Raw genomic sequence first — 24,688 nt, 5'->3', positions numbered from 1 at the left:
GACTATTCTGCGAAGTTCCTCTGCAGATTTTTCTTAGTTTTTGATTTCTGATGTTTTATTTTTCTAGATACTAACTCATAAGTTGTAAAAATATGATTTTAAAATTTTTATCAAAATTGGATTTTTCTTTTAAAATATCAGGATTTTAAAGACATCTTTTAATAGCAAGAAGCAAATAATGTATATAGCATTCTAAAGGCCTTCATGCCATAAGTATACCAAAATGCAAGCATTTTTGTTGGGAGGGAGATGTATTCTATAGTAATGGAAGATATTTTTTACAAGACTTTTAATTTTTAAAATTTTAATTTTTTATTTTGCCTGTGTGAGTTAGTCTTTCTGTTATCATTGGCTGCATTTTTAAAAAATATGTCATACTTCATGTCAATCAAAATTAGTCTTTATTGTGTAAACCTGCTTAAGTGAATTTATCTTGTCATTTGATACCTTCAGTACTTGTAGATTGAAGATTTTTAGTAAATTTCTTTTAAAAACGATATCATAGGGTACTTACAGAACTTTCAGGATTTAGATGAATTCTTTACAATATAATTTTGGTAAATGTATACTACAGAAAATGCAACAAATAAAGAAAATTTGAAAGTCTTTCTACATAAAAGTGGGAGAAGTGTTCTTAAAGTAGAGATTTGGTCTTGTTTCTTTAATTTGTTGTAAGACATTTGCTGTCATTTTAACTCATTATTATAAATTATGTGATACAGACTTTAAATAATCAAGATTTTTATTTTGTTTCCTTAATTAAAATAATTGTTTTACTAGAATATACCCAAATATTGTCCCTTTTTAAAAAGGGGACTTATTAACTTAAGATGTTTTTATAATTGGAATTTTCTTTTAATGCAATATGACAATGATTGGTAGACAGCTTTTTAGTTTGATAGCTGTTATTACAAAGATTTAAGTGAATAACAAAACTGCTTCTGCTTAATGGGCACACAGATTTTTTTTTCCCCTGCTTTTATCTGAGCCTTTTCTTATTTTCTGTAAAGACAGTGGAGCAGTAGAGACTTAGATTCTATTCCTGCTTTCCCTTCATTGCCTGCATGACCTTGAGCAAATGCCATACACTCAGCCTAGGTTTCCTCGTCTGTACAATGAGAATCCTAATGCTTGTCCTGACTACTTCACTGGTTGTTGTGAAAATGAAGAGAGATCACACCTCTAAAAGCAATTCAGTTAGAATAAGTGAGGAAGGAATGAAGAGTCTATGAGGTTAGACTTAAACAGTAGCTCTAGTGTGCTTCTGGTAATTTACAGATATATTGAAAACTGATTTTTTTAAGCAGTAATTTTTTTTAAGATTGTTTTCTTGATTGAAAAGTGTTCTTATTTTCTCATACCTCAGCATTGTACCCCCCTCCATTATTTCTTGGTTACATTGAGTGATTCTGTTTATATGCCCTACTGTATTAGCATCCCATTAACAAAGCATAGTAGCCTTACAGTAATTAAGAACTAGGTCATGTTTATAACTTTACAATTGGCTACCTTCATAACTGTCCTATATATTGTTTAATGAGCATGGTTAAGTTGAGGGTCTGCTTTTCTGAAATTAGAAACTTTTCTCTGCTTATAGCCTGCATTTTACTCTAGTTTTTATTCTCTATCAGCTGCTGTTTGCAGAGTAGACTCATTTATCAAGGGAGAAAGTGAAAAGAAAGGTTAGTAAGGTGATCCAATTTCTTATTCTTATAAAGGAAAATTCCTTGGTTACTAAAATAACCCCATTGCATTTAACCACTGCTAAAATTTAATTACAATTCAAAAAACTTTTTAAGGTGCATTATTTCATTCATGAGAAGGGTTGATAAATGCTTAAAATAATACTTAAAAAGAAGCCAGTGAGTTATTTTCACTTAACATGATCTTGAAAACAATTTGCATAACAGCATGTGTAACATTATAAAACTAATTATACAAAGACACTATGATATAGCAAAATGGATTAACATGTATTTCTAATCTAAAGGGCACCTTCAAATTTTGAGCCAGTTATTTTGTTTCAGAGCCACTTATTCTTCAGGAATTTAATTCTTAGCATTTAATACTGAAGGTTGAAATGGGGGGAAAGGCTTATTAAAGCCAAAACATTTTCTCTTGGACTGAATGGGAAAGGATAGATTGGTTCTTAAATTCTTGCTGGGAAGCTTTTCTAACAAGAAAAGGCAGATATGTAAGTGTTTTTGAATCCTGTAAATTTTACATACATACATTCCCCTATCTTGATAAAGTAGCATTTCATGTATTTTAGGATACATTTCATAGACCATATATTTTATTTTATAAACAGACAATGGAAAAACCAGCTCAGATATTGGGTAGCTTATATTTCATTTTGTAGTGCTGGGAAATGTAACTCCTGTCCAAGTAGATGGCAACATCCTAATATTGGTCTAGAATTGAGGGTTTTAGATTTGTTTTTTAATGGAAGAGTTTGTGTGATTTTAGAAGTCATCATTATCTACTCATCTGGCTTTTTTGTAGCTGAGATGCCTGCTATGAGAGAAATTTGAATTGCCTTTCAGAATGATATATTTTCTAGTTGAAAAAAAGTAGAATTTTCTTCTGAGAAAGGATCATACACTGGCCAACATATAAAGTAGAATGTATTCAATAATGAACTTTTTTGACATTCTGGAAACCTGTACCAGTAGGGTTATTATAAGGACAAATGCAAGCAACAGGAGAAAACCTTAGTATGTTTGGTCACCAGCTCTTTGAAATTTTCTTTTCCACAGTGAATAAAAATAGATTGACAGGTGTTCACCTGAACTAATTTTTGAAACTGAGGCATACCTGTGGCTGGCTGAACTTTAAGCAGTTTAGAAATAATGTATTTTTATTTTGTTACTCTATTAAGACTTTAGTTAATTTTTGTGGCTGTAATAAAAAGAAAAATGGCCTCAAAAGGTTAAACACGGAGTTACCACATGACCTGGTAATTTTACCTAGAACTGTATCCCCAAGAAAACGAAAACAAATGTTCACTCAAAAACTTGTATACAAATGTTCATAGCAGTATTATTTATTATATATAACCAAAAAGCAGAAAGCAAGAGCAAATATCCATCAACTGACGAATAGATTAGCACATGTGGTATGTCAAGCAATGGACTGTTATTCGACAATAAAAAGGATTGAAGTTAGTGCTATATGTGGCAACATGGATGAAACTTGAAGACATTATACAAAGTGAAAGAAGCTAGTCACAAAGGACCACATACTGTATGATTCCATTTATATGAAATGTTCAGAACAGGCAAATTTGTAGTAACAGTACATAGGTTAGTGGTTGCCTTGCCTTGGGCTGGAGGGTTGGGAAGGGAGATGAGAAAAGTGGGGAGGTCATTTCTTTTTGGGGTGATGAAAATGTCCTATACTGTTAATGGTGAAGGTTGTAATACTCTATGAATATACAGTTGTACACTTGTTATGTTAGTAACCATACAATACGTCATTAGTTTTTGATGTGGTGATCCACGATTCATTGTTTTCATATAACACCCAGTGTTTAAATGGCTTTTTGTATGGTGAGTTTTATGTCAATAAAGCTGTTACCAAAGAAAGTAAGGGTAAGTGTATCAGCTGCATCTCTCACATGGATTTCTCATACACCTCCCTTAAGTCATATACTGTTGTATTACTGCATACATAACAAACTACATCCATAACAAAATGTTTTCTAACTTCTTTTTGTATAATTATACAGAATCACCAAAGGTGTTTTATAGTTTATTGACTTTTTACCATCACCAACCCACTTTGTTTCCTACCCAGGGCCAGACAGCGTTTGATGTAGCAGATGAAGATATTTTAGGATATTTAGAAGAATTGCAAAAGAAACAAAATCTGGTATGTTTGATGACTGTCTAAAAATTGTCTGTATTAGTGAATTTTCCTAATAGCTTTAACTTTCAGACAGTTGAAAAAGTATTTTATACTTTTTGGTTTTAAGTTATTCCTGATAGTCAAACCAAATGACAGTGAAAGAGAATAAAGGAATAGTGGTAGTGTTCAGCCTTTTGTATTGCTTGTCCCCATTTCTCTTATCTCCTCTTCACAAAATGAATACTTCTATAATGTACCTACTCATGTTTTTGTAATTTCATAATAAAGTTTGCTTAGAAGGTGGAGACTATAAAATCTCAGGTTTCTAAAATAGCAGGCCCTGGATGAAGAAGAAGTTACGTAGGTAGGAAAGAGATTTTTAAGTAAAAAATATCAGACATCCTAAGTGGCTAATGGATCCTGACTTTGTCAGTGATCTAAAGTTGGAGGGATGTAAAAAATCCAACTTTGTCCTTCACCTAGCTTTTTAACTATTTAGTCCTCTTTATTCTTTATCCAAGCCAGCCCCCCCCCTTTTTTTTCAGGAAAAACTTAAATTTTGTTTTGTTTTAGTTTTGTTTTCATGTTTTGAAAACTATTTTGTTATTATTTCAAATTCTGTATTTTACTCATTAATACTATTTTAATAGTATTATTTTCCTTTGCATAACTTTTATAAAGCTGCATAGTGAAAAACGGGAGAAGAAATCTCCACTAATTGAATCAACAGCCAATATGGACAATAATCAGTCACAGAAGACCTTTAAAAAGTAAGTAAAATATTAAAATAGGTTTTGTTATTATGAATGAATTGGCATGATGGCCATAGCCATGATTATTAGATTTTATGGATCTGAGGAGAATTAGTGTTTTTTGGTCTTTTGTGTTTTTAATCATTTGAAAACTATTTTCCTTTCACAGCAAAGAGACACTGATTATTGAGCCAGAGAAAAATGCATCCCGTATTGAATCCCTGGAACAAGAAAAAGTTGATGATGAAGAAGAAGGAAAGAAAGATGAATCTAGCTGCTCTAGTGAAGAAGATGAAGAAGATGACTCAGAATCAGAAGCTGAAACAGGTAAAATTTGAAGCATAATGGAATTTTCAGTGAATTTTGATGCATTGTAAAATAAGATAAGATCAGGCTTTAATTTTGAAACTTTACTGACTGATTTGCTACTTGTTCAGATACCTTCCAAGCCAGTAAATTATCTTCCGGGGAGTATTAGAAACTTGAGTATAGTTGTGAATTTATTGTTCTCTAATGACCTGGAGGTCCTTACTTACCTCTGTGTTTTGCTAAACTGTATTTTTAGGTTTGAAGAAGGTGAAGATTCCCTTAGGATGGTACAGATAGGGTATGAATGGGCTCCCAGAAATTCAAGAATGCTTCTGATACTTTCTGGGGCCCAACAATCCAGGAAGTTGGTTCCAGTATCATCCCAAATATTCCCTAAGCAATAGTAAAATTTTAGAAAGTTGAGGTTGAATCAAGATACTTTCCTGTGGGGTGTGGAGAAATTTGTTTTGTTTCGAGAAATTTTGAAGATACAGGAAAGTATAATAGACCTTCAGAGGTGCCTGGGTGGCTCGGTCGTTAAGCATCTGCCTTCGGCTCAGGTCATGATCCCAGGGTCCTGGGATCGAGCCCCACATCGGGCTCCCTGCTCTGTGGGAAGCCTGCTTCTCCCTCTCCCACTCCCCCTGCTTGTGTTCCCTCTCTCACTGTGTCTTTCTCTATCAAATAAATAAATAAAAAATCTTTATAAGGGTTTTTTTTAAGATTTTTTATTTATTTATTTGAGAGAGAGAATGAGAGAGAGAGAGAGCATGAGAAGGGAGAGGGTCAGAGGGAGAAACAAACTCCCTGCTGAGCAGGGAGCCTGATGTGGGACTTGATCCCGGGACTCCAGGATCATGACCTGAGCCGAAGGCAGCCGCCCAGCCAACTGAGCCACCCAGGCGCCCTAAATAAAAAAATCTTTAAAGGAAAAAAAAAAATACACCTTCATATTCCACCTACCAAGAATGAACAGCTGCTGACATTTAGTTATATTTTCTTCCAATTTTTCTTGTAATAAAATTTTAAAAAATTACAGTTGTCTTCTTTAACCATGAACCCTAGTCGGCTTCCCTTTCCTTTCTTCCCAAAGTCAATCACTGTCTTGAGTTTTTTCTTTTACCTTCCAGTCCATTTTTATACTCATATTTTATACATTCAGAAGTAATATATAGTAATTATAGGACAGTTTTGTGTTTTCATTTTTATACCTAGAAGTTGTTAGGCAACTTGCTTTTTTTTCCACTCAAAAGCTGTAACTTTTAGGTTTGTTTACATCTGTCTGTATCTTTACCTACATAACTTAACCCTCTAGTCGTTGTATATTATTCATTAAATACATCTGTTTCCCTTCTGATAAAAATTTATCTTATTCCCATTTTTCACAAATAATACCATTGTGATCATTTGTGCACTTGTCTCCTTATATACATAGGTAAGAGATATTCTACTAGGTATATACTTAAAAATGGAGTTATTGTGTCACATTTTCAGTTTTCATGGATGTTGCCAAATTTCTTTACAAAGTCACTATCACAATTTACATTCTTTTCCTTTTTATTATCAAGGGTATGGTTTCTGCATTGCTTCATCTAGCCCACATGGTTTTATACATTTTATTTGCCAGAGTGCTTTTATTAAATAACATTTATTTTCTTACTCTGCATCAGTTAATCATTTACATCTTCAGACCAATGTGAAATTCCAGTATTGCCATCTTTGAGTTGTATAACCTGATATTTTAACATGTAAATTTATCAGGAAAAATAGTCCATTTCCATTAAGATTTTTGATCAAAAAAAAAAAATTACCAGGACCAGTATGGTGGTCATCAGTAAATAGAAATGAAGCCCTAGAATTTCTTGGGCTCCCTGTATTTTCTCTAGATACAACAGCAGTTTTGGATCATTTTATTTTTACTCACTCAGCAAAATATTTCACCTAAGAAAATGTGGGAAACTAAAGTTTACTAAATAAACACACATCGAAGAAGATAGTGGTTATCTGTTTCCCATTAAAAACAAAATGTTATTAAACAGATAAAGGGCTAGCTTTGTTGCCAGGTACTGTGTCTTAAGTTCCTTTGTTTTTTTGAAGCTTACTAATCCTACAAGTAAATTATTTTTTGGTAAAACACAAAGTGTTTTTGAGATATGTGAATGGCTAGATTCTAGTCACCAGGGATATAATTTTTAATTTATTACTGTCATTGCTGGTCAGGTGAGTCAGCATATCTTTTGTCTTGGTGAGAGTATAGGTAAAATTGGAAACTAAAGCAACCAGGTAGTCATTGAATATTATAACTCTTTTTTATGACATGCTGACATGCTAATTAAAGTATTTCTAATTATAAAAGTAAATTATATAAGAATGAGCATGCACAGTGTTTAAGAACACAGACTGATTCATGAATGTAATTGTATTTGTGGTTAATTTATTTAATCTCAGATTTCTCAGATTTTTCCTGCTTTAAATGGGTACTATATATAGCAAATATTTAAACCAAAAGGAAAAAGGAGAAAATAAAAGGAGAAAAAAAATCTTGAATTTTATCTTGTTTATTTATTTTTCCTACTAGACTGTAAGCTGTATGCGGTTAAGATATTTTGGTTTTTCATCAACTGGTATATCCCCAGTACCTACCTAGGACAGTAGGACGCAGTACCTAGTACTTGAAATATGGAGACATTTAAAAATATTTGTTGAATTACTCTCTCCAGTTAGACAGACTGTTTTCCAGGATGATGGTCTAAGAGATTATGCATGATTTGTATTTAAACTGTACTGAATAGACTTAGCTTCTATTGAATGAAAAGAGGTATTGTTTAACAATGAGAATAAAGTTTATTAGACTGTGGTTAGCTCATTCAGTTTATTCAAAAAGCTAAGATCATAGTAATGTGCCACTTTTGCCTTGTCCTTTGGTATGGTTTGAGATACTACGCTTTTCACCGTATTAACATCTTGTGGGTATTTTCTTAGTCACAAATAGAATTGAATGAATCAATTCAGAACTATTTGGTGCTTATACATGTATATATATAGCCCTAAAGATAATTATATTTTAATATTGTGTACTTACAAAGTGTAATGGCATACAATAACAATAAGGTGGAAAATTATTTTGGAAAACTGACCTAAGGGAGAGAGAGAGGTTTAATGAATATGAGTATAATGAAAATGAGTTTTAAAGTTTTAAAGTAATAGAGTTTTAAAGTACTATACTTCTTCCCGAAAGTGTAGAAGAATACCTGTCCTCCCTCATTTTGAAACCAAAGGACTATTTTAAAACTAGATAAATGATCTTTGACCATTTGAAAAGTAAGCCTTTCTGGCCCATTTATAAATTAAAGTTAATTTATAGATTTAAATTTATAGGTAACTGTTTTTGCTAAAAGCCAGTCTGATTTCTATGTTCAAATATAGGGGCTCCTGGGTCGTGCAGTCGGTTAAGCATCTGACTCAGGTGGTGATATCAGGGTTGTGAGATCAAGCCCTGTGTCAGGCTTTGTGCTCAGCGTGGAGCCTGCTTGAGATTCTCTCTCCCTCTCCCACTTGTGTGCATGTGCTCTCTCTCTCTCAAATAAATAAATCTTTAAAAATATGTATATATGTTCAAATACAGTCTGAATCTTTTCTGGCATCGATATTTTCAAAAACGTTTTTCCAGGTGCTTCATTCTTAGTTGGAAATTGTCTCGATACATTGTGAAAAGAGATTTAATCTTAAATCAACTGATATTCTGGTTTAAGATTAGACTTTTTAGGGGTGAGCAGATATGCTCTTTGTGACATTTAAGCATGCTATTTGACAGGAATATAAGCTGATTATTGACAACAAGCACTTTTTAGATTTCCTGGAATAAAGAGGAACTATGAGTTTTAAATAAGCAATGTAAATTGTAGATCTATTAGAAAAATTGTATAGCTCTTGTAACCTTTTTAGTTGCACTGTGTTCATGCATTCAGCTTTTATTTTTTTAATTTTTTTAAAGATTTTATTTATTTGTCAGAAAGAGAGAGCACAAGCAGGGGGGAGTGGCAGGCAGAGGGAGAGGGAGAAGCAGGTTCTCCGCTGAGCAGGAAGCCCGATGGGGGCCTTGTTCCCAGGACCCTGAGATCATGACCTGAGCTGAAGGCAGACGCTTAACCGGCTGAGCCACGCAAGCATCCTGCATTCAGCTTTTAAATATTAATTTTTTTATATTTCTATAGTGTTAAAAGTATGAAAATCAGATTCTGCTTTTGCTTTTTATTCTTAGAAGCTTTGTTGTGTCATCATGTTCTGTTATTTGTTTCGGCATGCATATTGAGACATTTCTAGAAACTCCTTGAAAAATTCACTTGTTAAAAGGGGAAAAAAAATGGAAGAGACTTGAATTAACAAAACCTTAAACAGAAATGAATATAAAATACTATTTTTCTAGACATTGAAACAATCCATACTGAATCTTGACTCAATGTTTTTTGTGTTTTGGTAATAGATAAGACAAAGCCCATGGCTTCTGTAACTAATGCCAATACTTCCGGTACACAAGCAGCTCCTGTAGCTGTTACAACACCTGTGTCATCTGGTCAGGCAACACCTACATCACCTATGAAAAAGGTAAGCCAAAATTGTGTTTGCTAAAAATACATATATTCTGTTTAAGTACTAAAGCATTAAGACAGTTCTTAAATTTTTATAGTTTATTCCAAAAATATTTAAGATTTTGAATAAGAATATATTTTCTTTTATAATTTGAGATTTCCTTTGAACCACATTCTTTTTAAAAAATACTTTTTAAAGTATTAGTTTGCATATGAAAACTAATCATAATGGTCATGGTAGTTTTTATTTCTGTTAAACTTTTGAAAAACACGGGTTTTATATCCTTTATCCCTGGTAAGTAAAGGCGCATTTTGGTAATTTCACAGTTAAGCACAGAAAATACTATCATAAGTCAAGGAGAGAGCTAGCATCTAGATTTTCTAACTCTGTACAAAGCACCAGGGCATGCAAGTATGGTGTGCCAGTAAGAGCATGATCTCTGATGTGAGACAAACCAGAGATCTACTCCTGACCCCACCTCTTATTAATTGTAAGGACATTGAGCAAGTTACTGTCTTCCTTACCTGTCAGGGAAAGGCAAAACAAAAATAATAAACAGAAAGAGAAAGTAAATTAGCATTATAAGCCTTGGTTGAGAGAGAGAGCCTGGCTAGTGACTAAGTGCTCTCAAAATGTTAGTTTTATTTCTTCCTCTTCTCCCTTATTCTGTTCCCCGATTGTTCTCTGTCCTTCTGCTTCCTTTTCTCCACCAAACAGTGCTTCCCAAGAAGTGTGTGTTGATTCAGAATCTGTACTTCTTTTAACTCAAAGATTATAGGTTTTGTTTTGTTTTGTTTTGTTTTGTTTACCACTGGTCTCTTTTTAAAGGCTTCTCCCCACCACCCTTACTTATCTTTAATGAGCATACTCATTTCCCTCTGTGTACACACACACACTTTTTTGTGGAAACATTTAAGAATTGAGTGCAATCAACATAACACTTTACCCCTAAATACTTGAGTATGTATCTCCTAAATACAAAAGCATTATCCTTCATTCCCATACTAAAATGATCCTATTTAGGATATTTAAGTTTCATATAATACTGTTATCTATTTTCATTATATACAAACCATAGTCAAGATTTTTTCAGTTGTCCTCCTACTAATGTTTTTCTGTTTGTTTTTTCAAATCAAGAGTCCACTGAGGGATTGCACATTGTGTTTAACTGTCTTGTCTCTGCCTTTGGGCTTCTTATTTTGTTGCTTATCTGACATTATTTGGTTTGCATGGGTTTGAGGACTGATTTTAAATCCCCATAGTGTTTCTATTATGTTGTCAGTTTTGTTAATCTTTGGATTTGGCTCCAAGGGGTCAAAATGTGAATCTTTTAGAATAATAAACTAGAGAAGTTTTTGAAACTCCATACTGCTAGTAATAATCTTCCTCTAAAACTCTTGCTAAGGAAAGTGATAATGTGGGTTCTCAGTGGTAGAAATGTATGGATTTCACTGGTACATTTTGAATATCAGGGAAATGTATGAATGATTTACCTTACCTTCTGTATTCCATAATTGAGGGCTCTCTGAATTCCCCTAGAACCTGCATTCGTATGATAATAATTATATATGCTTAAAAATGCAGTTCTCTGGGGGTAATTTGTCTGCAGAATTTTAAAGATGATTATCATGCTATAACTGGAGTCACCATAGGCTGTTTTAAACTTTATTTAATTCTAGAGCCCTTGTATACTTCTTCAGTGAGTACCAAACTTTAGCTCTTTTGATTTACTGTTAAAATTAGACGATTATCAAAAGTTCCAAAAGCTTCATCCCCTGAAATATCTAGCCACAAATAACTGGCTCTCATTCTTTTGAGTATTTAGCTAAGCGATCTCTTTCCTACTATAGTCAAATAATTGCAGTAGACTCCTTTGGATCAATTATATTTTTCTTAAGCATAGCCCCGATTTGATAACTTAATTGCTCTTAATAACTTTTAATAATTGTTTAATAATAACTTAATAACTGTTAGAGTTAGGCCTGTAACCTCTTTCCTGTAAAAATCCTTATTCAGAACTACTTCTGATTCTGTAATTAAATTGATCTAATAACAACTATCTGCTTCTGTGATTTGCATTTGTAGAAACTCCATCTTAGTTTCAGGTATCATAACTTACTTTGAAGATCACATTTATTTAGTCTTTGTTCTTAAGGTTTTGTAACCAAATTTTATTTTAATCAATAAAGTAGTGTACAAATAATTTGAAGTATTATTTTAATGGATAGAGCAATCTTATTTATTTTGTATGACTTTTAAAGCCCATTATGTTCAGTGATACATTTTATGTTAGTTTAGCATTTTAATGTTTTCTAAGTTAGTTTCAAGAATTTCCCTTTAACTTAGAGTCCTAACAGATGAATTTCCTTAGATGAATTGTTAATCTGTAAAATGCGTATTAAAAGATTTTGTAGTTTAGAGTTCTGTTTTTAGGTTCCCACTCACTACTCTGGTTTTGATATATAGACAAAGGTATCTTAAGTTTTTTGCTTCCTCCACCAGTTCATAAACTGTATAGAAAGACACACACAGGGGCACCTGGATGGCTCAGTCAGTTAAACATCTGCCTTCAGCTCAGGTCATGATCTCGGGGTCCTGGGATTGAGTCCCACATCGGGCTCCCTGCTCAGTGGGGAGTCTGCTTCTCCCTCTCCCTCTGCCCGCCACTCCCCACTTGTGCTCTCTCTCTGTCAAATAAATAAATAAATAAAATCTTTAAAAAAATAAAAAAGAAATCACACATGTGCATACACACACACAGCAAGAAATAGATCACAAAACAGGAATCTCTAAAACAATATTAAATATCACTTATATTCTCTAATAATTCAAGGTAGCTACAGAGAAATGTAGATATAGTCTCTTTAAATGATCTTCCCTTAAGTTCTTAGCTCTTTAGCTAAGATTAAAGAGAGACCAGGCCTATGATTTGTGGAGATGTTTCCTATAAAACTCAGTTTGATTTTATGATTTAAAGTTTTAACAGTAGGGGCACCTGGCTGGCTCAGTCAGGAGAGCATGCAACTCTTGATCTTGGGGTCATGAGTTTAAAGCCTGCAATGGATGTAGAGATTATTAAAAAAAAATAATTAAACTTTAAAATTTTAACAGTAAGTTTATATACCTCTCTTTAATCAAAATAAATATTGTTGGGATCTCTGAAAAAGATTACCTACTTTTCTGTATGCACATAAATTCTGGTAAGTGTAAGCTGTATTTACTAGATGGTAAAAATTCATAATTTTTTTGGAATTAAGTGTTTTGGTTAATTGAATCCAATTATTAAGTGTAATTAGTAATTTAATAAAAAACTATGTACTGTGGCCATATGTATGCCAATAAAAGTGTACAAATACAGAATGACGGTTTATCTTGGGAAAAATATGGAAGAGATTGTATTTGATTTGAGGAAATAAAATTAGAACATTTGAGATCTTGAATGAGTAGGTAGTATTTCAACTAACAGGAGAGTTTGTACAGTTTACTGAAAGGAAGAGAAGAGAAACAATGTGAGCAAAGTAGGGATAATGTGAAATATTTTGCAGGAAAAATAAGTTGTGTAGTTTGGTTGATTTATAGGGTACATATACAAAGTAAAACAGGAAAAGTAAAGCCAAATTATGGAATGTCTTCATTTCTATGGTAACATTTTTATAGTTTGATAGTAGAGAACCTTTGAAAATGTTTGAACAAGGCCATGAGAGAATTATTCTTTATAGAATATTATTTGGGCAGCAACATACAGGTGTATTTGAAGGGAGGCTAATTGAGAGAAGACTGAATAGAAAGTTTTTTTAGTGATTTCATTTCATATTTTTTTATGTAGTGTTCCATGATTCATTGTTTGCATATAACACCCAGTGCTCCATTCAGTATGTGCCCTCCCCAATACCCATCACCAGGCTAACCCATCCCCCCACCCCCCCTCCCCTCTAGAACCCTCAGTTTGTTTCTCAAGAGTCCATAGTCTCTCATGGTTCATCTCCCCCCCCTCCAATTTCCCCCCCTTCATTTTTCCCTTCCTTCTATCTTCTTTTATTTTTTTTAAACATATAATGTGTTATTTGTTTCAGAGGTACAGGTCTGTGATTCAATAGTCTTACACAATTCACAGCACTCACCATAGCACATACCCTCCCCAATATCTGTCACCCAGCCACCCCATCCCTCCCACCCCCCACCACTCCAGCAACCCTCAGTTTGTTTCCTGAGATTAAGAATTCCTCATATCATGGGGTGCCTGGGTGGCTCAGTTGTTTAAGCGACTGCCTTCAGCTCAGGTCATGATCCTGGAGTCCCGGGATCAAGTCCTGCATCAGGCTCCCTGCTCAGCGGGGAGTCTGCTTCTCCCTCTGGCCCTCCCCCCTCTCATGTACTCTCTCTCTGTCTCATTCTCGTTCTCTCAAATAAATAAATAAATCTTTAAAAAAATAAATAAAGCAAGCAATCAGTTTCAGGGGGAAAAAAAAGAATTCCTCATATCAGTGAGGTTATATGATACATGTCTTTCTCTGATTGACTTATTTCACTCAGCATAATACCCTCCAGTTCCATCCACATCATTGCAAATGGCAAGATTTCATTCCTTTTGATGGCTGCATAATATTCCATTGTGTGTGTGTGTGTGTGTGTGTGTGTGTGTGTGTATACATACATATATATATATATATACACACACACACATCACATCTTCTTTATCCATTCATCTGTCGATGGACATCTTGGCTCTTTCCATAGTTTGGCTATTGTGGACATTGCTGCTATAAACATCGGGGTGCACATACCCCTTCGGGTCCCTACATTTGTATCTTTGGGGTAAATACCCAGTAGTGCAATTGCTGGATCGTATGGTAGCTCTATTTTCAACTTTTTAGGAACCTCCATACTGTTTTCCAGAGTGGCTGCACCAGCTTGCATTCCCACCAACAGTGTAGGGGGGTTCACATCTTAATATATTATCTATTTGCTCCTAGAAAAAAAAAAGTTATTGAAGTTGCCCAAGATGATAGACTAGAGGAGTGGCAGTGGTCTTATAACGACAAATTGGCACCTAATTCATAAATGGGGGGAGATAACTAAGAAGTCTAACAGGACTATGAAATTTCAAATATAGGGAATTGAAGAAATTTATTGTGCTACTAACAGAAATAGGGAACTGAGGGAGAGCCAGTTTGGAAATAAAGGTGTTTGATTTTAAATATGTTGAGTTCCAGTTGTAGTTCTAGATAGTTCATTCTCTAGGTAAATAGAAGTTCAGGACTGGCTGGGGCGCCTGGGTGGCTCAGTCGGTTAAGCTGCTGCCTTCGGCTCAGGTCACGATCCCAGGGTCCTGGGATCGAGCCCTGCATCGGGCTCCTTGCTCAGTGGAGAGCCTGCTTCTCCCTCTCCCTCTGCCTGCCTCTCCTCCTGCTTGTGCTCTCTATCTCTCTCTCTGGGTCAAATAAATAAATAAAATCTTTAAAAAAAAAAATTCAGGACTGGGAATTTAGGAGTCAGACTGAACTAGAGATAACAAATTTGAGAATAAGCTGAGTACTGTTAATATTTAGCCTGAGGAAGTATAGAAGACCCTATTCCCGCAGGAGAAGAAAATAGAAAGGGAAGGTGGAAGATAGGAGATCTGAGAACAGAGTCTTGAGAAGCTTATGTTGCAGGACTGTGCTAACAACAGCAAAAAGACCAAGGAGGAAGGTGGTCAGAAGAGTAAGAAAGGCAAAACAGTGTACTGTTTACACAAGTCAAAAGAGTTTCAGGGAATGGGTATAATTGAGTATTTTAGAGATGTTCATTTATAGACCAAGTAAAATTGAAAGGAGCTTTGAAACATAGAAACCAATAAATCCAAATTCACATTAGGCATAATGGAGATTTATCAGTCATTATAGTACAACAAATGTCCATTTCAAAATTGATAATGCTGGTTGCACCCATGTGAAGGACTTTTAAGCTTAAAGCCTGACAGGAGCAAACATCTATTAAATGTTAGCTTCTGTTGTACCATTCAGTAAATGGTAGGTTACCTATTTTGTCCTGGAGGAGTAACTTTATTTCCAGTTTGGGGGAGGTTCTAGGTGAAGGATTGGCAAACCATGGTCTGTGGGCCAAAAGCCGGCCCACTACCTGTTTTTGTACAGCCCACATGTTAGAATGGTTTTAATATTTTTAAATGGTTGGGAAAATCAAAAGAATGTTTTGTGACACAAATTCAGATTTCAATGTACCTAAATAAAGTTTTATTAGAACATAGCCACATTCATTCACTTATGTATTACCTGTGGCTACTTTGGTTCAACATCTACAACATTCATCATTTGTAGATGAATAGTTAAAACAGAGACCCTATGGTTTGCAAAGCTTAAAATTCACAATCTGGTCCTTTACAGAAAGGTTTTCCAACCCCTATTCTTGGATGCTACGACTTTAGACTCAGAAATCAATAACCAATCATCTCAGTGCCTGTATTATTGTATACAATGTTTACAGAAGTCCCTGGATTTTCTCAGTCAGTGGAACCCTTAATGGTTTATTAATTTTTTTCACAGTGCCTCTTGGCCAAAGAAGTACCTCTTCGTTTCATTCCTTAAGTAGTTAAGTGCAAGTAAGTTAACAATGGCAGTTTGTGCAGCGTCCAACAGGTGTCACTGTGCTTTCTCTTAAAACTTTAAAATACCCCACAGTCCCCTTGTGATTTTATACTGGCACCCTAGAATTCTTCAGTGCACATTTTGGGGACTGGGGAATGCTGTGTATCTTGATTCTGTTTTTTTACCCTATTGATAGGAATTACTCACAGGAGGTATCAGAAGTATCTTACACAATAGTGTAAGTCTATGAAGTAGCCCTTTGACATCCTGGGTGCTTTAATAAGCTCTCTTAAACTGCTAATGATAGCAAACTTTGGCAATAAATATGGGAAAAAGTGTTTTTTTTTTTAATTACCCATATCCTGTAATTATAGGAACTTGTTAGTTGCTATATTCATCCATCTATTCTTAACTGCGGTTAAGTATTTAAACTCTGAATTGATGAAATGAAATAGGTAAAGATAACAGATGTTTCATTTTTATGGCTTTTGGAAAGCCTTGAAAATGAAGTACTTGTATAAAAAATTAGTTTTTAGTTGAAATGTTTAAATTAATATTTTGTGGTAAAATCAAATAGTTTAAGGCTATGATATTAAAAATATTAATGAATTAAATATCATAAATGGAAGATATGTCAGTTATTACTTTTTGTTGATTATGCTGGATTAAAAATGTTTTAACCCAAGTATATAAATGAATCAAAACAAAATTCAAGTGCAGTCAGTTTGTTCATTCATATACTATAACATCATCTGCTCCATGTGCCTTTAACTGCTTTAGAAATTTCTTTATTAGATTCTTTCAGAATCTCTCTCTCATACTAAAACTAGAACTTGTTCCCAGTAACTTAAGATTGGATCATTACCCAGTTATTGGGCTTTAATTTGCTATAAAAACCTTTTTTTTTTTTAAAAAGTATGTTTTGTTCATAACTTCCTTTTCTGTTTTTATGCTTTCAATCTTTATCTCTTTACCTGTCTTATTTTAATTGGCTTTAGTATGATTTCATTGCTCCTATCATGCCTGTGGTGGAATCAGTAGATCCTGCATCATGGAGGCAGGGCTTGCGCAAAACTGGCATTGTTCTTGTGCCCAGTAAGGGTGAAAAATCTATGGTGAGGCATTTCTATGTGCAAGGATTTATATTAGGTTACAACATAACAAGTTTAATATAAATACTGGTGCCAAAGATGCATGGTTTTAAAGTCCTTATGGTGTGCTTATTTCTGTTCTCTGTATTTGCATCATAATTTTTCTGTGTGATATAAAGTGTGGAGTGTGTTTTATTAAATCTAACTTTTGGAAAGGTAGTTCTTTTTTTTTTTTTTTCAGTTTTAGATCTTTACATTTTTTACTAAGACATTAACCTACTTAGTAAAAGTGTTTCTCCTGAAACTATTAACTGTAATTTGACACATACTATCTGTAAACTTGTCATTTCCAGCTTAAGGGTTGATCAGTCTTGATAATTATTTTTTCTTCTCCTTAAAAATAAAATAAAAACAGTTTCCAACCTCAGCTACAAAAGTTTCTCCCAAAGAAGAAGAGAGAAAAGATGAGTCTCCTGCATCTTGGAGGTTAGGACTTAGAAAGACTGGCAGTTATGGCGCACTTGCAGAAATCACAGCATCTAAAGAGGCTCAGAAAGACAAAGACACTGCAGGTGTGATGCGTTCAGCTTCAAGTCCCAGGCTTTCCTCCTCTTTGGATAATAAAGAAAAGGTAATCTGTTTCCTAATCCGGTTTCTATCAAAACTCTAATTTAAATTTGTTTTCTAGGAACATCAAATCTGATGGATTTTCTACTGTGTATCATTATTAGATCTGTGTATCAACTTAATTCACCTGACTTAATGAATTGCATGATAATACAAATATAACTACCTTAAACAGATGTCAATATGGAATTACAGGCATATGTCGGAGATATTGTGGGTTTGACTCCAGACCACTGCAGTAAAGCAAGTCAAATGAATTTTTTTGTTTCCCACTGTATATAAAAAATATATTTATACTATACTGTAGTCTCTTAAGTGTGTAATAGCATTATGTCTAAAGAAAATATACATACCTTAATTAAAAAATACTTTATTGCTAAAAAATGCTAACCATAATCTGAGCTTTCAGCAGGTCGTAATCACTGATCACAGATTACCATAGCAAATGTAATAATAATGAAAAAGCTTGAGGGTGCCTGGGCAGCTCATTTAGTTAAGTATCTGACTCTTGGTGTTGGCTCAGATTATGATCTCAGGGTCATGAGATCAAGCCCCTCATCGGGCTCTTCATTCAGTGTAGAGTCTGCTTGAGATTCTCTCTCCCTCTCCTTCTGCCCCTCCCCCTGCTTGCGTGCATGCTCTCTCAAAACGAAAAAAATAAATCTTAAAAAAAAAAATTGAAATATTTTGAAATATTGTGGGAATCACCAAAATGTGACACAGAGACACAAAGTGAGCAAATGCTGTTGGAAAATGGTGGGGATGTACTTGCTTGATGCAGGGTTGTAACAAATTTCAATTTATGAAAACCACAATATCTGTTAAATGCAATAAAATGAAGTGTGCCTCTGTAAGTGTTGGGAAAATCAGGTGTATTCGCCAAAAAAATAAATTATGAGATTATACTCGAATGCCTTTACCTACTTGAGAGCTTACAATAAAATGTATTAAGGGGCATTTATTCTAGAATTTATTTATTCCAGAATGTAATTATACTCCTAGGTTGCATTTATCCAGTGTCTGCAATTTTTTTATCTGCTTTTTCATCTGATACATCAAAAGCAACATCCTTCTAATGAGTAGTTTTAATAACTATATTTGGAAAGGTAGTACTAAATTATAAATTACATCAAATAGAATGTACCACAGTTCATTCAGTGATATTTTATATAGCTGGATTATTTATTTTCTGTTGCATTTTCAGTGCTTAGACTTTTTTCCATATAGTTTCCTTCCTCTGTTTAAAAGTGTTTCTTTGTATCAGAAATTCAGAAATGGAATTTCTCATCAAGTAATTTTAATGTTTTTTTGTTTTGTATAAATTGACTGCCCAATTATTTTCCAAGTACTTGATGCCAGAATAGTGGGAACGTATCAGAAGGCCTTGCTACTATAGTTTCAGCCAGATTTGGATAAATATAATTTATGTAATTTTTGTTCTGAATATTTTAATGTTATATCCAAGTAGTAAATAACTTACATAACAAATAATTGGGACTTACCAGTCAACTATATTTGAGCCTTATTTCCCTGGAAAAATAAGAATATTTTACTTTATTATACTGCATTACCTTATATAATCTGTTATAGAAATTTAGAAAAAGTCATTAAACTGTGGAGGGATTTTTTTTCCTTATGTTAAAATATTGTCTAATTCTAGATTAAAGGAGAAAGAAAAGAAAATTGGTTTAAACAGGTTGTCCTTTAGTGTTTATAGTACTAAAGATAGACATTAATTTTAGAGTATAGCTAGGAACTTTGGAAAAATACTGTCAACGATGATAGCTGTGTAATTGTACACTGTTGAATACTTTTTCCTTAATACTTCTAGAAGCTCCTATAATCATCACACAGATTTATTTTTATTTTATTTTTATATTCATTTTTTTTTCCTTTTGTGTAGGAGAAAGATAGTAAAGGAACTAGGCTTGCATATGTTGCACCTACAATACCAAGACGACTAGCCAGTACATCTGACATTGAAGAGAAAGAAAACAGGTGATTCATTATGATTTGCTCTATGTTTTTACTATGAAATCTTTTTTGGGGAGCCTGGTGACAAGTGTCCAACTCTTAATTTCAGCTCGGGTCATGATCTCAGGGTCGTAAGATTGAGCCCCGTGTCGGGCTCCGTGCTGGGCATGGAGGCTGCCTGGGATTCTCTCTCTGCCCTATCCCCTCCCCATATTTTGTGATCATAAGTAAAACTTCAGTAAACGTCTTAATTTCCTCCCCCTTATAATTAGGATTATACCCTAGGGATAGAATCTTAGAACTGGAATTACTTTCACTTCTTAATAAATATGCCAAAGTGTTTTCCCAAGGGGTTTTACTAGTTTCTGCTTCTACTAATGTTTATTAATATACAGCTTTCTTAACGCTATTTTAAAATTATATACCAGAATTTGAAGGATGTTCTTTTCACAGAGATTCTTCAAGTTTGCGAACAAGTAGTTCTTACACAAGAAGAAAATGGGAAGATGATCTCAAAAAGAATAGCTCAATTAATGAAGGATCAACTTATCATAAAAGGTAATATAATTCTTGAGTAACTTTCATGTCTTTTATAAAAATATGAGGCAATTTGTTTGGAGCCCACAGTTTAATATCATTAAGAAAATTGCACTTTTATAAATAGGTCTTTTGTTGCTTAAATAAACCATCATTTAAAGACCCAGAATATATATTTAAAGATGGGTGAAAATTTGCTTCTACTTATGCCTTCCTATTATATATATATATATATATTTCATTAGATTTGATTTATTAGGAAGTATCTTTTAGATTGTAGCATATGTAAAAGGAACTCCTTATATAATTAACTAGAGCAGTTGAAGTAGATCAGTGTCTTCATTGATCTGGTCATTATTTAGTGACCTAGAAGTTTCTGCCTTTCTCAGAACTGAGAGATATGGAAATGTCTGTAATAAAATCACAATGGAGAGGAGAGGGGAAAAAACCTTTAAATATTTTCTCTGCTAAAAGCAGCCAAAAAGAAGAGTAAAAGATGCACAAGTATAATATAGGCATGGGTCATTCCTAAGGATGTGACTCATTGCTGAAACACTTTTCTTCAAAAAGGTCCATCTTCACTTTCCCTGAGTAAAACTAAACGTAAGTGTTTTTCTCAGACCCAGTCTGGCATGACCATATGGTCTGTAACAGTCCAGGAATGAAAAATACCAGATCAGATCATCTTTGAGTCCTACTGAGGGAGGGGGGAGGCAGTAAAATGATACACTACCAAATTAGTGAAATCATCCAGACTCCTAGCAAGTTGTAGTTGCAACTCTTGGTGCTGGAGCCGGTGGTGTATTTAGGAACACAGTTTTTTAGATTTTTCCTAGCCTTGTGAATCTGTATAATATATAGACATTAACTATAGAATACACATACAAACACATCCTATATAGATATGACTCTTTCCTTTAGTTGCTCCTTTGGTAGAAGACCAGATGATTTGATTAGTTCTAGTGTTCCAAGCACCACATCAACACCAACAGTTACCTCTGCAGCTGGGCTTCAGAAAAGCCTGCTTTCCAGCACAAGCACTACTACAAAGATTACAACGGGTTCTTCCTCAGCAGGCACACAAAGCAGGTGAGTCACATACATTTTGTGTTCAGGCCTACTGTGTGCTTATGTATGTGCATGCATATTTGTTTAGAAGATTGTGGGGCTCTGGATTTTTTCATTTACCTCATTAAAATTATTTACAATCAAAAATTGGTTCCAAAAAGAGGCAATTATGCATGTCTGGGGAAAAAATTAAGTTCCTGAATTATTAACTGTCCTTGAATCAGGCTGCTTAAAATGTAAATTTCTCCTTTGACAGTTTTGGGTGAGCTTTTTGGTTCATAGTTGAAAGATGTCTTGCCTTGTGTTTTAAAAAAATCCATCCCTGTGGTCACGTTTCAGCTGCTAGAAAGTGCTTTCATTGTTTAGCTGTTTTCCTTTTCTCTTTTTGTGTTGCTGCTTTATGATGCGATAGTACCTCAAATCGTTTGTGGGCTGAGGATAGTACTGAAAAAGAAAAGGACAGTGTTCCTACGGCATTGACCATCCCTGTTGCTCCAACTGTTGTAAATGCTGCAGCCTCAACCACAACCCTGACTACAACTACTGCTGGCACTGTCTCCTCCACATCAGAGGTCAGGGAGAGACGCAGGTGTGTAAAGGTCCTCACAGGACTGCTGATCTGTCTTGCCCAGTGATGAAAGTTGTTTGTTTTGCTTTTTAATCTTGTCCTGTTGGTGACCGTCTCTTGAGTAGGTTAATAAATGAAATAACCTGTATCAGCTCAGAACTGTGTAGATTGATATAATGGGCAATTATTAGCATTTCGGCTTGGTGACTCCCTCGGACAGAATTGATGTTTTCATTTCTAGGCAGTGAGCCAGACACTTGTCTTCTTAGCCATCTTCATTTTTTTAATGGTTGTTTTAATTCAAGACGTTTTTGTGATGGAAGATATAAACATACCCAGTCAGACTTATGGAAGACTAAATCTGACAAAAACATATTTTTCATTATTCTCTATGTTTAGAGAATGTTATTAAATATTATTTAATAATATTATTATTAAAAAAATTTGATGGATGTTAACTGTTTTTGTTCTTGTAATTTTTGAGATTTTCATTTTAAGATTCTCTTAAAGATTTCTTAGGCATACATGTAAGCCAAATAATTTTTAAGTACATTGAGTACATTCACTTAGTTTTAATCCTAGCACATAAAAGGCACTTATTAAATATCTTAAAGGGTTTATGAATTTATTTTGTGTGCTTAAATGTTATTAAGAGCATTGCTTTACTTCTTCCTGCTGCTGCTAATTGGTATGGAATCACAGATGTGGAAAGGAACTTACCTGTGGTATCTTTGCTTTACAGAAGGAAACTAAGACCCAGAGATATTAAGTGACTTTTCCATTTTTATACAATTAGTGTGAGAGCTAACCAAGGTTGTAGGAGAATCAGTCCAGCTGTTTTTTCCAGCTATCATGCATAGTTCCTAGCTTTGAATTTTGTTTTTCCTCTTGAGGAAAACAAAAGTCTTAGGAAACAAAATGTGACCTTTTCTATATTTTTTCTATTATTTTCTAATATTACAAAATTAAATTAGCTGCATGACTGGTATTTTTTTCTTTTAACAAAAATACCAACCAGATTAACTTTGTCTTATTTCTGACATGTAGTGTTCATATGCAGTCTTTGTCTCTGGTGCCTAGCAAAGTGCATGGCCTGTAGTAAGTATTAATATCCTTGCAGTAATATTTGTGGTGAATATATGAAAAGTAACAAGACATTAAACTTTTAAATGTTAAATATTTTCTATCATTGCATCTTTTATTTTCTACCAATATGTTTATGTTTTATTTCTATTTTTATGATGAAATTTACTGATACGTCTATAAAACCATTAAAGCAGTTAACATTTTGTGATTTGAATACCAGTATAGGTCATACCATAATTTAATTCTTCATTTTTCTATAAATTTAAAACTAGTTTTAGGCTTTTGAGGTGTTTTCAGGTAAGGCCATATAGCCAACAGAAATTAGAGGATCGTAGGCTTCCATCATTCTTTTCTAGTGAAAATAAATTTGAGGACTTTGCTTTTATGGTATAGGGGGAGTGAAGGAAAAACGGTCAGGAATCCTTAGTTTTTTACTCCTTGCTGTGCTTTAATCCTAAGGTTAGCATGCTCGCAAGGTCAGAATTTCTTCTTCTGTAAAATGAGGTATTTGATTTATATAATTTTTAACTTCTGGGATACTTCCTATTTCTAGGATTCCATGCTTTTTAAAAATGTTCCCAGTGACAATTAAAGCCTAATGAATATCTTCCTGGAATCATCAGTTGTTTCAGAACAAACAAATTATGATTCTTAACCTCAGATTTCTTTATTTTAAAGTTGTTGGAGAGAGTTGAGTTTCAGCTTTTTGGAATTAATCCTGGAAGACATTAAAGATTGAGAATTAAATATTTGGAGATATTAATAGGACAGAACAGATTTTAAATGCATAAGAAGCGAAATGTATATGAAATTTTTCCTGGTATATATTACAGAAATTTTGTTTGTCTTACTCTGTTTCAGTGAAGTTTGCAGTAATAGTAATGTTTGTGTTTTGTTTCACGTCAAGTAATTGTTCGCAATTTTGAATACACTGTTGGCCTCTTCTGTTTGTCTTTCAATTAAATTTCATTAATGGTTTTGAAATGTATATGGTTGAATATTTGTCCTCAAAATGTGTATATTAGGATTTAAATATATATTGTGGATAAAAAAAGATAAGTTAATATATTTATGCGATTTTAGGTAAACTTACATTTATATTTTAAGATATTATGTAAAATTACCATACTCACTATTAAATTTCACAGTACTCTTGAATTTTGGTATTTTAATTGATCAGGATTGGATGAGGATTTTCTGTTTTTATTAGCTAAGATTTCCAATGGATTAATGGTGGTGGGGGGTGGGGAGTAGAGAAGAGAAGCCAGCTTTAAATTAGGATGGATCATGGTAGCAAATTCTTTCATTTTTTAAATATTTCTAGTTCTTCAGTCTTTCCAAACTGCAAAACAGTATCTTACTAATAAGTTCATATTTGTAGCATGAATTCACATGGAACTGTTGCTTTGTATAAATGTCAGTGAAATTGGGGCGCCTGGGTGGTTCAGTCAGTTGAGCGTCCTACTCTTGATTTTGGCTCAGGTCATGGTCTCAGGGTCATGAAATCAAGTGCCGTGTCGGGCTCCCCCACTCAGCATGGAGTCAGCTTGGGATTCTCTCTCTGCCCCTCCCCTCCTACACCCTCTCTCTCTCAAGTAAATAAATCTTTTAAAAAAAGAAAGTGAGTGAAATTAAAAATAAATAGAGTAATTG

General features: G+C 33.9%; 1 protein-coding gene across 4 annotated transcripts in view; it reads left to right on the top strand.

Annotated features, from left to right (window-relative positions):
• Positions 1 to 24,688, top strand: part of PPP1R12A (protein phosphatase 1 regulatory subunit 12A) — a 142,196-nt gene that overhangs the window by 80,658 nt on the left and 36,850 nt on the right. The window contains exons 6-15 of one of the 4 annotated variants that reach the window (XM_088025280.1): positions 3,799 to 3,873; positions 4,531 to 4,619; positions 4,771 to 4,928; positions 9,394 to 9,515; positions 17,083 to 17,199; positions 17,591 to 17,806; positions 19,706 to 19,800; positions 20,230 to 20,334; positions 21,235 to 21,402; positions 21,794 to 21,970. In XM_088025280.1, the coding sequence (XP_087881406.1) occupies positions 3,799 to 3,873; positions 4,531 to 4,619; positions 4,771 to 4,928; positions 9,394 to 9,515; positions 17,083 to 17,199; positions 17,591 to 17,806; positions 19,706 to 19,800; positions 20,230 to 20,334; positions 21,235 to 21,402; positions 21,794 to 21,970 (1,322 nt within the window). The remainder of the gene's footprint in view (positions 1 to 3,798; positions 3,874 to 4,530; positions 4,620 to 4,770; positions 4,929 to 9,393; positions 9,516 to 17,082; positions 17,200 to 17,590; positions 17,807 to 19,705; positions 19,801 to 20,229; positions 20,335 to 21,234; positions 21,403 to 21,793; positions 21,971 to 24,688) is intronic. The other 3 variants (XM_028105515.2, XM_028105516.2, XM_028105517.2) reach the window with 3 other exon arrangements.

This window comes from Eumetopias jubatus, unplaced genomic scaffold, assembly GCF_037043125.1.
Source record: "Eumetopias jubatus isolate StellerSeaLion01/CBP00866 unplaced genomic scaffold, mEumJub1_p1.0 scaffold_8, whole genome shotgun sequence".
Lineage (NCBI taxonomy): Eukaryota > Metazoa > Chordata > Mammalia > Carnivora > Otariidae > Eumetopias > Eumetopias jubatus.
This window is presented reverse-complemented; position numbering and strand designations above follow the sequence as displayed.